The sequence below is a fragment of the Hemitrygon akajei genome, chromosome 2 (assembly GCF_048418815.1).
Source record: "Hemitrygon akajei chromosome 2, sHemAka1.3, whole genome shotgun sequence".
In the NCBI taxonomy this organism is placed as follows: domain Eukaryota; kingdom Metazoa; phylum Chordata; class Chondrichthyes; order Myliobatiformes; family Dasyatidae; genus Hemitrygon; species Hemitrygon akajei.
The window spans coordinates 96,254,370-96,269,413 of NC_133125.1; the positions used below are offsets into that span (position 1 = coordinate 96,254,370).

Below are 15,044 nucleotides of genomic sequence, written 5' to 3' on the forward strand. Positions count from 1 at the left end.
GTTGCGGTTAGCATGAGGCTTTTACAGCTCCAGGCACCAGAGCTCGGAGTTTAATTCCAGCGCCATATGTTTGTATGTTCTCCCCTTGACCATGTGCCTTCCCTCCAGCTGCTCCAGTTTCCTCCCAGATTCCAAAAACATACCACTTAGAAGGTTAATTAGTCATTGTAAATTGTCCTGTGATTAAGCTAATGTTAAGTAGGTGGATTGCTGGGCAGCACAGCTTGTTCAGTGCTGTATTTCTAAATAAATAAATAATAAAATAACTGAAATATGTGCTATGCTTCATACAGACATGTCTAAAACATATTGGGATGCCAAAACTATGCCCTTCTTCAGGGCCATTTAAGCACATGGTTTGGGCTTTTGCTTAGGACTGCAGCAATGGAAACCTAACAAAATTGTGATGCTGAAGGCTGATATGTGGAGTCATGCACAGCAATGAAGTTGGTAAAATATCAATCAAATATCAATAATGGTTAAGTAAAAGTATCTGATTTACTAGCATTCTTGAAGGGAAGAATTCCACTGTCATTACCTGATCTAAGTTTGGATTGGTATATATGTGTCTCCAGCCTTTTGAACAAACTAAGCAAATCCTTCTAGGTGGCAGGTTGGAGGTACGTCTCTACCAAAGGAAAAGTAAGGTGCTCCTTCCCCTCCACTAGACTGCAGGTAACCCTTGGGTGAAGGTGTAGCACCTGCTTAGACCACCCTTCCCCCCCTCCCACCTCCTAATTAGGGAGAAGGAGGTGGATGGTCCTACGAGCAGAAGGTGTATATCACAAGTCCGGGTTATGCAACTGATGACACCAGATAGGCAGTCTCTAAAGAGTATTGTTAATGCTCAGGGGTCCCCTGTCTTGTAAAGACTCTGCCCAGAAGGCAATGGAAACCACTTCCATAGAAAGATCTGCCAAGAACAGTCAAGGTCATAGACCATGATCATCTACATCATATGACACGGCACATGATATTGATGACTCAAACCCTTCAGTTCAGAAAACAAGTTGGGATAAAGTCTCTACTTTTGCATTAAGTGAATTAATAAATTATAAAAGTGCATTGAATTGTCAATTGACTGAAAAAGACCGCATTGTCCAATGAAAGCTTCAGTTAGAGCAATCTCAGCAGTCCTATACCCTGCTCTTTCCATCTTTTATTTTCTGTTAAAGACCGACAGCCACCACCTCACATATCGAGGTGTAGTTAGGGTTCCAAAATTAAGTTTGCTTCTGTATGTGAAAGGGAAATGTTGTTAACAACTGCTAATTCATCAGCAACAGGAGATCCCTTTAAAAAAGCCAACAGCCCCAGAGATATCCAAAAGCCTTTGAGTAGACAGCTTGTCATATTCAGGACCACAGGTAAAATTTTTACATCCTCTGTAGTTTCTAGGAAGATATAGTTGCTTGGGATTGGTCATAGAAATTAAGATGAGTGGAGAAACATCGGTTGATATCCTAGTATAATAGCCCAAGATTTCCACCTGTTTTGATGTAGTATTCTATACAGAGAATGCAAGGTGCATTCTGGTCTATTAATCATTCATGAGTTAAGCTTTTATCTGGAGAATAGCACAATAACTTCAACAAAGTAGGGTAAAGTCAGTTAATTTTCTTCCCATTCTGCGATTTGGATGTAAATTCTGACAAAAATATATTTAAACAAAAATTACAAAACTGTAGTTCATAGATGTATATTGCTTCGGGGCTTTCAAAGCATGTTACAAGCCAATGTCATGTCTTATAAGTTCACTTGCACTACAAGAAAAGATCCATCAACATCTCTTTTCTGAGGTAACTATACATGTGAAGATGATTCTTGGAAATCTGGAGAGCCTCAACTGAGTTTCTGAAAATCATTTAAATGCTAATCATAATTTGGCTTTATTGAGAATAATTTTATAAGAAATTAAAGATGACTATTTATGTTCTAATTTGTACTGTTTGCCTATGATTTGTACTTACCATGCAACATCACCTTATCTCAGACTTGGGTTGCATCAGTCCACATAAGCACCTCAGCAAGAAAGGAAGTATAAATTCTTACGCTGTTCTATACACTAAATATATAATGAAGTTGAACCCCTTCTGATATGTGTTTTTTTTTTCACTGTTATGTTAGAGGTTCAATGTAGATCACAAAGGACAAATTTCAAACCTTAAATGCCTACATATGTATTTAAACTGAGATGAGGAAGAATAGTGTTGGTCCAGGCTGAAGAATGCTTTTGAGATGGCCCAGTGAAGAATACAAGGGGATATGTTCTGTTGTTCTTGACTAAAATGCTAGCACTAGCTTCTGAAAGACCAAAATCAGTACATTCTTCCAAATTATATTTCACCTTTATGAGCCCATCTTCAAATAATTGGAGGAATACAGAACACAGTCTCAAACAGGTTATTGATTTAATCATTTAATTTCTTTTTTCTCTTTTCTAATTCCAGGATAATAGCAAAGGCACGGGTGAATTTGATGTCATCGCAGAGTTTAGGCATTGTATTTGGACCAACTCTCATGTGGCCTGAGAGGGAAACTGCAAATATGGCCGTGAACATGATGTATCAGAATCAGATTATCGATCTGATACTTTCTGAACATGCTGAAATCTTCAAACCCTAGGAGGTGTGAGCACAACTTGCCTTCAGTGGTTAATATTATTCTCAGAAGATATGACGTTTAGTTAAGTTGTGAATCTGCTGCTTGCAGAAGGTCATCACCATTCCCCTTGCTTTTTTGTTGTTTATCCCCTCACCATTTCATTTACTAGAATCCATATAGACTAAGTTTGCCTGGTACTGGTCTATTATTATTCTTTGTTTATAAATCACTGATTGACAGGCTCAGTTTTAAACTTTTAAGTACAATCTACTTGGACAAAAGAGCCACCACTCTCTGAAATATTAAATATTCTGCTAATATTGATCAAAGTGATTGTAGTCAGACTCAGAGCTCCACAGTTATTTGTACAAACAATGACTAAAGACAAAAAAAATCAAATACTTTGAATTACTAATCTCTCTAGTAAATCAAAAGGCATGTTTTTAAAGTCATATTTTTAAAGGAATGGTCTGGAGAATATCTCAGATCACTTCAAACATTTCAGAAGAGAAGTTAAGGAGCATCTCTTCATATACGTAGTGTGAAAGACTGTCCCATAGGTGGATAGCTCAGGCTTAATTAGGCATGATGCAGTATATTGTACCTTGTGAGGAATATAATAGCATGTGGATTTCAGGATCAGGTTTTTTAATCACTGACATACTGTACGTCATGAAATTTATTATTTTGTGGCAGAAGTAAAATACATGAAAATGACCATAAATTGCAATTTGAATATTTAAAAAAACCAGATAAATATTGCAAAAAGAGAGCAAGATGTTGAGGTAGTGTTTTTGGGTTCATGGACCATTCAAAAATGATGGCAGAGGGCAAGAAGCTCTTCTAAAATGCAGAGTTTGTGTCTTCAGACTGCTATGCCTCCTCATTGATGGTAGCAATAAGAAGAAGGGATGTCCTGGATGGTGAGAGTTCTTCATGATAGATTCCACCTTATGAGGCATCGACTTTTGACAATGTCCTCAATGGTGGGGAAACTAGTGCCTATGATGGAATTAGCCAAGTTTGCCACACTCTGGAGCTTTTTCCTGATCTTATGCATTGGCGCTTCCATACCAGATGTTGATACAACCAGTCAAAATGCTTTTTTATGGTATAGCTGTAGAAATTTGCTGGAATCTTAGTACACTGTGGTATGGATCAGTTATGACTGAATGATGGAATGGACATAAGAAGTTGTAAGACCCTCTCCTCCTCCCACGACCAACTGGTCCCAGCATCAGTGTCTGTTTTTTCTCTACATTCATCTCTCCAGTGCCCTATCCATGCTTCCCAGGTATTGGGATCCAATTTTTCACCTCTGGTTTTCTGCCAGTCTGAGTATCACAGCAAACAATGACAAAATCATCATAAACATTTCATCAGCTAATCATTTCATGAAAATATGGCTCATGGCTCATTATGAAAATTTTTCACTCCTTTGATGCATTTGGGTGGTGTTGGCTAAGTTGGTACTTATTGGCAAAATTAAATTTACTTGAACTGTGTGGCGTCCTCAGCCATACTTTCTGGATGTGTACTGGTATTCTTCTTGTCTTGATGTGAGTTTGTTGCCTAACATACTCCACAAGATTGAAAATTCACAGCAAAATGTGAAGAAGTAGCATGAAGTATTAGAGAGTGGCTGGCACTGATGATCAAAGTCACCTAGTGTTGATCTTGTAATAGTTTTCTAATAACCCTATTTACTTGCACATGAAATATCCTTTTTTAAAAAAAAACACACTCAAAAATACAATTTCAAGTTTGATTATTGGTTCATTCCATAACTTACTGGTAGATAGTCTTACTCTCTTAGCAATGAAGCTATCTGACAAACAGAAAAGCTATTACACATTAGATTTAAGATTGGGTTTCTCTACGTGCTATTTTACTTCTCAAGTTTGCCAGGTTTTCTTTCCATTTCCTCTGACTGTCACATTCAGCCATTAGGAGGTTTGTCTTCTGCCAGATAGTTTGTTTTATGTCAGACAAAATCCTGGCATTTTTTTCCCCTCGCTGAGGTGAGAAGCTTCTACCCACCTAACAATTTGGCTTTGAACTGATAACACTGATCACACATAGTTGGTGGACTCAAAGGTGTGAGCCAGATAGATCTGAAACACACCCTATGCTAATGTTCTCATCAAAAACCACTTCGAGTAGGGTGTGAACTGAGCGCTGTCTTAACATCCAGTTCTCATGCATGAATCACTTCCAACGGGTTATTGATTGAGTCAACAAAAAACTCAATGAGCTTTGCACAACAGTTTAAAGGGCACTGCTGGCAGAAATTTATAGCCGGCAAGACCAGATTTCTCTTCAGCTTATAACAGAAAAACGCAACTTACTGAAGCAGCAGTAAACAGGTTTGATCTCCAAAGTTTCAATATAGAGAGATGATGAATGTAGAGTATGGTGCCTTCCCACAAAAGATAGAAAAATTAAAACCAACGTTAGCTATTGACTTCTGTTTGAGTCCCCAAGCCTTTGACACACTAAGTGGCAGCTGAGAAATTACCTCAATGTGCAATCCCCAAATGTCTGCTCCCTCACTTATTAAGAGAGAATATTGAGTCTAGGTTAGTACTGCAAGCAATAATAATAATTTTTGTGTTTTACTTTGTATTTACAAAGATTGAAAATACAAAATATATTTTTCTGTGTAATTACATTATCAAAGAGTAGGACTATCTCTCAAAATGCATGTCAAGATATCAACAAAATCTGGGAAGTTATTGCGATATCAACACTGAACACATTTAATGATCACAGACTTCAATCTTTCTAAATTAGACCGATTTTTGAAGTCGGCCGAGGAACATGAGCTTGAAATCATCAACTATGCTTGACAGTACTTGCAAATATTCACCAAGGGGCACAGAGGGAAAACAGTATTATTTACATTGTGCAGTTACTGCCTTTACTTTTGGAGAGAAAGAAAGGAAATTGAAGAGAAAATAATGTTCTGTAACTATGTAATGCATTGATTCTTAACAAATTAAATGTACAAATAAACTATTTTCACCTGGTTGTATGTTTCAAGATGTGAATACTGTGAGGACAAAGTTTAATGAGAGTCCAGGTCTATTTCTAAGTTACTCTTTAGCATTGAATGCATGGACAAACTGACCGGAGAAAACATTTGTTTTCTGATTATTGTACAATTCAAATGGGAAGTTTATGCTAGATTTTAAATTTTAATGTGTGTTACTATATTGTGCATATTGAAGTCCACTCTTATTTGAATTTCAACATTCAATGGAAACAAAATATATGTTCTTGAGTGACCAAAATATACAAAATGATCTTGGAATTTTTGCAACAGTCATAAATAAAATTTAATTGTTTTCCAAAAATCTGCTATCTTTCCTATGAAAATTTTGTTTTCTTTAATTGTAAACAAAATTGTACAGCAACTTAATTGGTTTTTCTGTGCAAATATTTTGCCATTTTTTCCAGCATGTTAACTGTTCTGAAATTAAAAATAAAGTCAAAACTGCTTAAGCTACCTGCACAACAAGTTTGCAAATCTGATTTATTTTGTGCTTTTTTTTCTTTTAAAGGGGAGGGTATTTCATTCACAATTCTTTTTGCTTTTGGACCTACATTATATTTATAGTCCAGGTTAAATGCATGGACATTCAATTCTTCAGTTTTTGCAGATCTAACGCATATATGAAATGCTAAATGAAAGGACAAAAATATTAGCCTCTACATCCAACACATCATTCTCTGAGCCTCCACATCCAACGCATCATTCTCCTAGCCCCTGCATTACTCTCCACAACTCCTGCCATCTTCAATGGGATCCCACCACCAAACACACCTTTACCTCCTGGCCACTGTCTGCATTCCATGCTCCCTCCATGATTCACTTGTCCAGCCATTCCCTCCCCACTAATCTCCCTCCTTGCATATATCATGCAAGCGACTGAAGGGCTATACCTGCCCATTCTCCTCCTCCCTTACCTCCATTCAGGTCCCCAAAGAGTCCTTCCAGGTAAGGCAACACTTCATCTGTGAATCTGTTGGGATTATCTATTGTGTCAGGTGCTCCCAATTCCGCCTCCTCTACTTTGCTGAGACCCGCCATAAATTGGGGCTCCACTTCGTCAAGCACCTCCACGCCATAGGCCAAAAGTGGAATTTTCTGGTGACCAACCATTTTAATTCTTATCCCTATTCACATTCCAACATGTCAGTCCATGGCCTCCTCTTTCGCCACAATAAGGCCACTCACAGAGTGGAAGAGCAACATCTTATATTCTGTTTGGGTAGCCTCCAACCTGATAGCATGAAAATTGATTTCTGTTAATAATTTTTTCTCTCCACCTTTCCTCTTTTTCTATTCCACAGTCTTGCCTCTTAACTCTTGGTCTCATCCACCTATCACCTCTCCCAAGTGTCTCTCCTTCTTCACTTTCTCCCATGATCCACTCTCATCTCCTGTCAGATTCCTTCTTCTCCAGCCATTTACCTTTCCCACCTACCTGGCTTCACTTAAGATCCTTCTGGTTAGGTCTCTTTCTCCTCCCCTCACCTCGGTCTGAAATCGGTCTGAAATATCCATTTCCATAGATGTTGCCCGACCTACTGAGTTCTTCCAACATTTGCTCTGGATTGATAGCATCTGCAGAATCTTTTGAGTTCAAAAATATTCTAGTTTGCTTTCTACTATTCCTTAACTTCAAATTACACCCAATCAACAAGATTATTGACTAAATCATAGCAACTAATCTATATCAACCAGTACAGCCCCAAATATGGCCACTTGGCAAATTTTTCTGCAGAAGTGCCCTTCTTCTGGGCAGTGTCTTTACAAGATGGGTGATCCCGGCCGTTATCAATACTCTTCAGAGACTGTCTGCTCGGCATCAATAGTCGCATAACCAGGATTTGTGATATGCACCAAACGAACACACACTTCCTGCCCCCATGACTTCATGTGACCCTGATCTGTGGAGGGCTAAGTAGGTGCTACACCTTGCCCAAGGGTGACCTGTATGCCAGTGGAGGGAAGGAGAACCTTATACTTCCCTCGGTAGATATGTACCTCCACCCCGCCACCAAATCAGCCACATGACTTTGTTAAATTGTCATATCCCATTTCCAAAATGTTACTTTCTTAAAAAATAGCTCTCATTTGAATTTAAATGCTATTGGTGCTTCCATTGTCTTAGCAAAAGTCTGTTGCAGAGTTTGATATCATTTTTTGCAGTTGAGTTTTGAAGTTACTCCGTAATTCCATTATTCCAAACAAGGTGAAGTAACTCATTGTGGTGTCTGGTTCTAGAAACGGACATTGCTAAACTTCCCTTTAACTGTCTTTCACTGACAAAGAAAGAAAATGAGCAAAAAACAAATTTTCATTCCTAGCTCTTGGAAAACATTAAGCTTGCATGTGATAATCTCTAATAAGAAGCAGAAAATGGTGGAAGTACATAGATTTCAGGTAAGATTCATGCAGCTTGAAGGACAAAGATAATGGATAATAACATTGTAAGATTATGGACAAAGGATAATAACATTGGGTTAAACTAACAGAAAAAACATGTTGATTTTTAGTCAGACATATTGGAGTATTTGTTGTTCATAAGTGCATCTTTAGTACACAACTTTACATTGCACAACCATTTATTTAACTAGTTCAAGAAGTGATGAGAAAATAGATATAAATCATTTGCACTGCTATAAATAATGTCTTTGTACTATGAAAAAACAACATGCTTACATAATACTGCGGTGTGCGATTTCCTCTATCAGTATACTTGTGGGTTATGAAAAGTATTTCCAGTGGAATTGCTTGACGTTAAATATTAGCGTAACATGAATAATATTACTCTACTGACTTTAAACCAAGGGACCATTACACTGAACTTCATCTGGATCATTGATCATCAAAATAACCCTTTTTCAAAGGTTTGGGTCTCAATCCTGCCTTGGAGCTTCAACCTGGCATAACAACCTCTACAAGTTGGAACAGTAACATATGTAAATCCACAAACAATATTTCAGTTCTGCATCAAGTCATGGTGTATCCTAGTTCACAATAAGGGTAGACCCTGAATCAATCCTATGCTCAGCCAATAGCTTATAGGCAGGTTTATTTATTTGGATGCAGTGCGGAATAGGCCCTTCTGTCCCTTTGAGCCATGCACCCCACAAACCCCCAATTTTAACCCTAGTCCAATCATGGGACAATTTTCAATGACCAATTAAAAAAGTCTTTGGACTGTAGGAGGAAACTGAAGTGTTTGGAGGAAATCCATGCAGTCATGGGGATAATCTACAAACTCATCAACGTAGAGGCAGTGATCCATATTGAACCCGGTTGCTGGTTCTGTCAAGCGTTGTGCTAACTACTGCACTACAGTGCAACCCTTCTTCAAATATGGCTCTTCCACCTTTTCTACATAGATAGGACTCATTTGGAACAGAACCAAATCTAATGGACAGCAGCCAAAATGACAAGAGAACCAAAATTACTATGGATTTTTAAGCTAAACACTATAAAAATCAAACGTCTTACTATTTAACTATAATAAGAAGCTCTTTGCACAGATATTTTTGGCCGTAGATCTCTTCTGTGGTGCTTCTTTATAACTGCTAATGTGTTTAGTTTTTTTATATTTTATCATGTCTGAAATAGTAACAATACTCAGTGACATCACTGAATTGGTATCTCAATGCAGTTGAAGACTGGGGAATATGAAGTATAAATCAGAGCAATATCTATTTAATAGTGTGAATCTGGATAAGAAGTTATTAAAGGCAGCAACACAAGCTCAAGGTTCAGATTGCATGATAAAGAACTAGATCTTATTTTTGCAGTACACCATATCGTCTTACTGGTCTTGTAATCCCCACCTCAATCTGTTGCTCTATACCTACTTTGCTCAGATATCTATTTCAGCTTGGGTACTGAAGGTCTCGCACTCAAAATCTAAGCTACAGCACCTGACGATGACAAGGCTTCAGTTCTGACGCTTTAGAGCTTTGCAATCTCACTAGGTACAAACTAATCTTCTCTTTCTTCACATGAACTGAAACCTCATAAATTAATAACTTCTAAACAGAGGTCTTTCCAGTTTTGCATATTTTCAAAAGCCTTCGGTTGAATCATGTGAGCATATAGGGAGAATCTGTGATTTGTTTTATGAGCAGTACATAGGAAAATTAAGGATACTTTAATGTAGACATTCCTAAAGGGCCTAATTAGTGGAAAGAACATATTGTTAGTTTAATGCAATTAAAACAGGCATTGCTGAACATGATTTAAGATTCATAGTGATATGATAAACCTTATTAACATGACACTCTTTAGTTTGATTTGATCCTTTTAACCAGTCTACCGTGTAAAAGGTACAGAATATTTTTTATATAATTTGAATCTGAATTTAACCCTCATTAGCCCAGGCAATTTAAAAGCATGCTTAAAGACATTTCCATGATAGATTTATCTGACCAAAACTAAATAAACTGTAGTAAAAATCTGACACGGGGTTGCAGAACCTTTTTTTTTGTTGATTGTTGCTGGGGTTGCATGTGCAGTTACTTCCAAGACTGCTATACAGAAAAGCAGAATGCTCTCTTTTCCTTGTCTTATTTGCAATCACAATGTTTATTCTTAAAGGAGCATTATTCCAAGGCTATGTCATTGACTTCAACAAACAAAATGATGCTGCTCTGCCATGGTCACAATCGAGCATTTAGACTGCTAACTGCAGTAGAGGTTCAAAATATGGAAATGCATTTGTTTAAAATAGAACACAACATGAAATAATGCAAAAATATCACAACAATAGCAAACTCTGTGACTGTGTTAATCTGTGTGCATTGTCTAGTAACAGTTCACTCCTAAATGAATAGAGAAAGTGCAATCTATAATCTACAATCTCCCCATAACCTTTGACACACTTACTAATCAAGAACCTATCAACCTCTGCTTTAAATATACCTAATGACTTGGCCTCCACAGCCATCTTTGGCAATGAATTCCACAGATTCACCACGCTCTGGCCAAAGAAATTTCTCCTCATCTCTGTTCTAAAGGGACATCAGTGTATTCTGAGGCTGTGCCTTTGGTTCTAGACTCACCCATTATAGGAAACATCCTCTCCACATCAACTTTGTCTAGGCCTATTCAGTAGGTTTCAATAAGTTCCCCCCCACCTTATTCTTCAAAACTCCAGCGAGTACAGGCCCAGCACTATCAAACACTACCTATTCATCCAGAATCATTGACATTGGGTAAAGATTCATAAATCAGATCTTTTCCAGAATTGTAAGTTTCAAAAAAAATTTTTTAAATCTTACAACTCCATTCCAATTTTGGCACCTCAATGATCCTAAATTTAATGATTAAAAAAGCAGAACTTGGAATCTTAGAATATAATACTGCCAATAAAATCTAAGACAGCTTATGATCAGGGATAAATATGATATGCTGTATTGTTTTTTGTATGTTCATTTCATTTCACCCCTTCGTTTATTTCTCCCAGCCATATTCTGAAGTCCTTATGTTAGTGTAGATTGGTTGGTTGTTAGCATGCTCTCAGCCTACATTATGGCATGAGAGTGCTTGCTGAAACTTTATGCAAACTCTGAATTTCTGCAGTGATACGAAAGTGCATCACAGCCTGGAATGGATACACCAATGTCAAAAGCCAACAAAAAGGAGTGGACAAGGCCCAGTCCATCATGGATAAAGCCATCCCAACACTGACCACATCCACAAGCAGCACTGCTGCAGGAAAGCAGCATTAATCAAGGACGTCTACAATCCAAGCCATACTCTCTTCTCACCGCTACCATCAAGAAGAAGGTACAGGAGCCTCAGGATTACCACCACCAGGTTCAGGGACAGTTATTATCCTTAAGCCAATAGGCTTTGGAAGCAGAGGGGATAACTTATGGACTCATTTTAAGAAATCTTCATCTCATGGTCTCAATATTTATTGCTTATTTATTATTAATTCTTTTATTTCCTCTTTCTTTTTGTACTTTCACAGTTTGTTGGGTTTTTTTTGCACATTGGTTGTTCATCCGTCTTGTTAGGTGTGGTCTTTCATTGATTCTATTGAGTTTCTTATAATTGCCGTGAATGCCCGCAAGAAGAGAACCTCAGGTTGTATATAGTAATATATATGTACTTTGATAATAAATTTACTTTGAACTTTGAAATTAGTAGTTACTGGAAGATAAACCAGAAAAACCTTAGATATTTATCAAGCCATTGCCATACCTTGCTGCATGTTCCATCACATAAGATAGCTCTTTTAAAATGAAGGAAGTCACAGGTGCACAGCAATTTCCTCTTTACCCTGCGGAGGAAAACCACGATACTCTGCATCAGTTCAATGTAACTTCTGATTTTATCAACAAAGTGAGAACACAATATTATATTAAATGAACAGTTGGTTCACTCACAGCAAAAGCATCACCCAGTTCTCATGCCATAAAGGAATTACACGAACAGACTATTCTGTTTCCATTGTCCTAGACACATTTAAATCCAACACTTCAGGAGATCTTGGGGTCATTACCAGAAGCCACGCAGTCAAATTGGCCATCATCTGGTCCTAAATATTAAAGACCACTCCACTGCAGCTATAAACAGACTGCTGGAGGAGCTCAGCAAGTCAAGTAGCATCCATGGTGGGAGAGGAACTGTCGACATTTCAATTCAAAGCCCTGCATGAGTTCCTAAGCAGAATGTTTATTACATGTGATTTCAGCGCCTGCTGCCATTATATAGGACCTCATTTATTTTTATCTGGAGATACAGCGTGAAACAGGCCCTACGAGCCACATAGCCCAGCATCCCACCGATTGAACCTGAGTCTAATCACAGGACAATTTACAACGAGAAATTAAGCCACTAATCAGTACGTCTTTGACTGTGGGAGAAAACCAGAGCTCCTGTTTCACACGCAGGAAGATCATACAAACTTCCTTACAGAGGAATCTGGAATTGAGCACTGAACTCCAATGGAGCTCAGCCTCGCACAAAATGCTACACTATCATGGCACCCTAATTACGTCTTATACAAGTCCATAACATATAGGAGCAGGAATAGGACATTTGGCACATCAATTCAGTTCTGCCATTTCATCATGGCTGATCCATTTTCCCTCTCAGCCCCAATCTTGCCTTCTACCTGTATCTCTTCATGCCCTGACCAATCAAGCATCTATCAACCTCTGCCTTAAATATACCAAATGACTTGGCCTTCACTGCCACCTGTGGCAACAAGTTCCACAGATTCAGCACTCTCTGGCTAAAGAAATTCCTTCTTATCTCAATTCTAAATGGAAGTCCCTCTATTCTGAGCCTGTCCTCTGGTCTTAGACTCCCCACCATAAGAAACATCCTCTCCACATCTACTCTATCGAGACCTTTAAATTTGCAATAGGTTTCAATGAGATCCCTCCTCATTTTTCTTAATTCCAGTGAGTCCAGGCCCAGAGATATCAAACACTCCTCACATGACAAGCCTTTCAATCCTGGAATCACATTTGTGAACCTCCTTTGAACCATCTCCAATGTCAGCACATCCATTGATAACAGACATCTGGAATTCCCTGCCACAGTTTGTCCTGTGGAGGCTGGATTATCAGGGGTTTTTATAGAGGAAGGAGATATGTTTTTGAAAGACAAGGGAATAGACATTCGAGAAACTGGAGGAGCAAAGGCGATGAGCAGAGCAGCAGATCAGGCAGTATTTTATTGAGTGCTGGGACATGCTTGGTGGGTGGGGGGTGGTTGTTGAATAGCTTACTCCATTTATGGCCTTCATGTTAAATTTTAGTATTGCCAGTAGAAGCTGTAATGAAATTTTAGCATTTGCTACCCCAGTTAACAGTGTGCTGTCCTGACTTTAAAAGATTTTACTTAAACAGGGGAATATTCTGCCTGCAGATCTCCAGTATAATTTGTTTTAAAATTACACCATTCATTCTAGAGAAAGTTTGAAAGGTCTCTGGCAAAGACAAACATCAAAGTGTTGCTAATTTTTTTTCATTATAACTTACAAATCATCCTTTTTCAAAATATACTGTATTTCCATTCTTTCCATCTAATTAATGATCTTATCTCTGAATCAGCCAAAGAGTGCTGCTTGGTTGATTGCGAATTTTTGAAACCAATCTGAAATTAACAAAAGTTCCTTGGAAGGTAAGTTATGTTCAAAATGAAAGGCCTTCCTCAGAGTGTAAATCATCTGTTTGTTCTGGGACCCCTTAATCTACAGAATTGTTCATTTATCATCCAGAAAATTCATAAAAGGAAACAGTTCCATCTGACCAACCTCCCCCCTCACATCCATTTGTTGTAATACCACAAATTATACTCACCAATACATGAATCAAGAACTCTAGCAGTGGAAAAATGGCCTGAACAGAGCAACCCTGAGGAATTCTATGCAAATAAGACACTAAATGAAACAAGTACTACCTTTGGAACTGCTAGTCTACAAAAGGTTTGAGTATTTGAGATATAATGGAAGTTGCTAATAAAAATGTCAAGACATTGGAGCAGTATTGATCTACATAATTCTATACAGGCAAAATGTGCACCTATAGCAGTTTAGGTAATAATGTTCTGGAGTTTGATCCTGTAAAGGGGAAGATTTAAAATTACCACAATACATCACTTCAGATAAAACAAAAGGCAATCCATGATCAAATCAAAATGTTCCTCAATATTACTAATTTAGCATTAGCATGTTTGAAATGTGTTTGCAATTTATTTCCATTTCTAACTCTTTCCAATGTTACTATGCAGAAAAAACACAAGGTGAAAATATGCTGATGCAAGGAAATGTTGCAAAAGAAATATATTTTTTTGAAGTGTTCTAATCTAAAATCTAGAAACAGTTGATAACGATAAACGTAATCTGCAGGCAACACGCTAATGCATGCATTCCATTTGCCACCTAGAATTTTAGAGGGCTCAGATTAAACAAAATGTCTCAAGCCTATGGTAAAGTGTCTATCAAAGCAATATTATTTGAATGTGTTAATCATTTTTCTGCTGGTATTACTACTATGGTATGTTTGTGTCCAGGGCAGGGGTTCCCAATCTTTTTTTTATGACATGGACCCCTATCATTAACCAAGGGGTCCGTGGACCCCAGTTTGGTAACCCTCTAGTCTAGAGGGAATTACAAGGTGTTCTTATGAAACATAGAAACATAGAAAATAGGTGCAGGAGTAGGCCATTCGGCCCTTTGAACCTGCACCGCCATTCAGTATGATCATGGCTGATCATCCAACTCAGAACCCTGTACCTGCTTTCTCTCCATACCCCCTGATCCCATTAGCCACAAGGGCCATATCTAACTCCCTCTTAAATATAGCCAATGAACTGGCCTCAACTGTTTCCTGTGGCAGAGAATTCCACAGATTCACCACTCTCTGTGTGAAGAAGTTTTTCCTCA

At 38.0% G+C, this 15,044-nt stretch overlaps 1 protein-coding gene across 2 annotated transcripts in view; it reads left to right on the forward strand.

Moving 5' to 3' along the window:
* Positions 1 to 6,138, forward strand: part of LOC140714573 (rho GTPase-activating protein 15-like) — a 734,693-nt gene extending 728,555 nt beyond the window's left edge. Inside the window, exon 15 of one of the 2 annotated variants that reach the window (XM_073025883.1) lies at positions 2,451 to 6,138. In XM_073025883.1, coding sequence (XP_072881984.1) covers positions 2,451 to 2,625 — 175 coding nt within the window. In that variant the 3' untranslated portion in view covers positions 2,626 to 6,138. The remainder of the gene's footprint in view (positions 1 to 2,450) is intronic. The other variant, XM_073025887.1, reaches the window with a different exon arrangement.
* Positions 6,139 to 15,044: the final 8,906 nt, after the last annotated feature.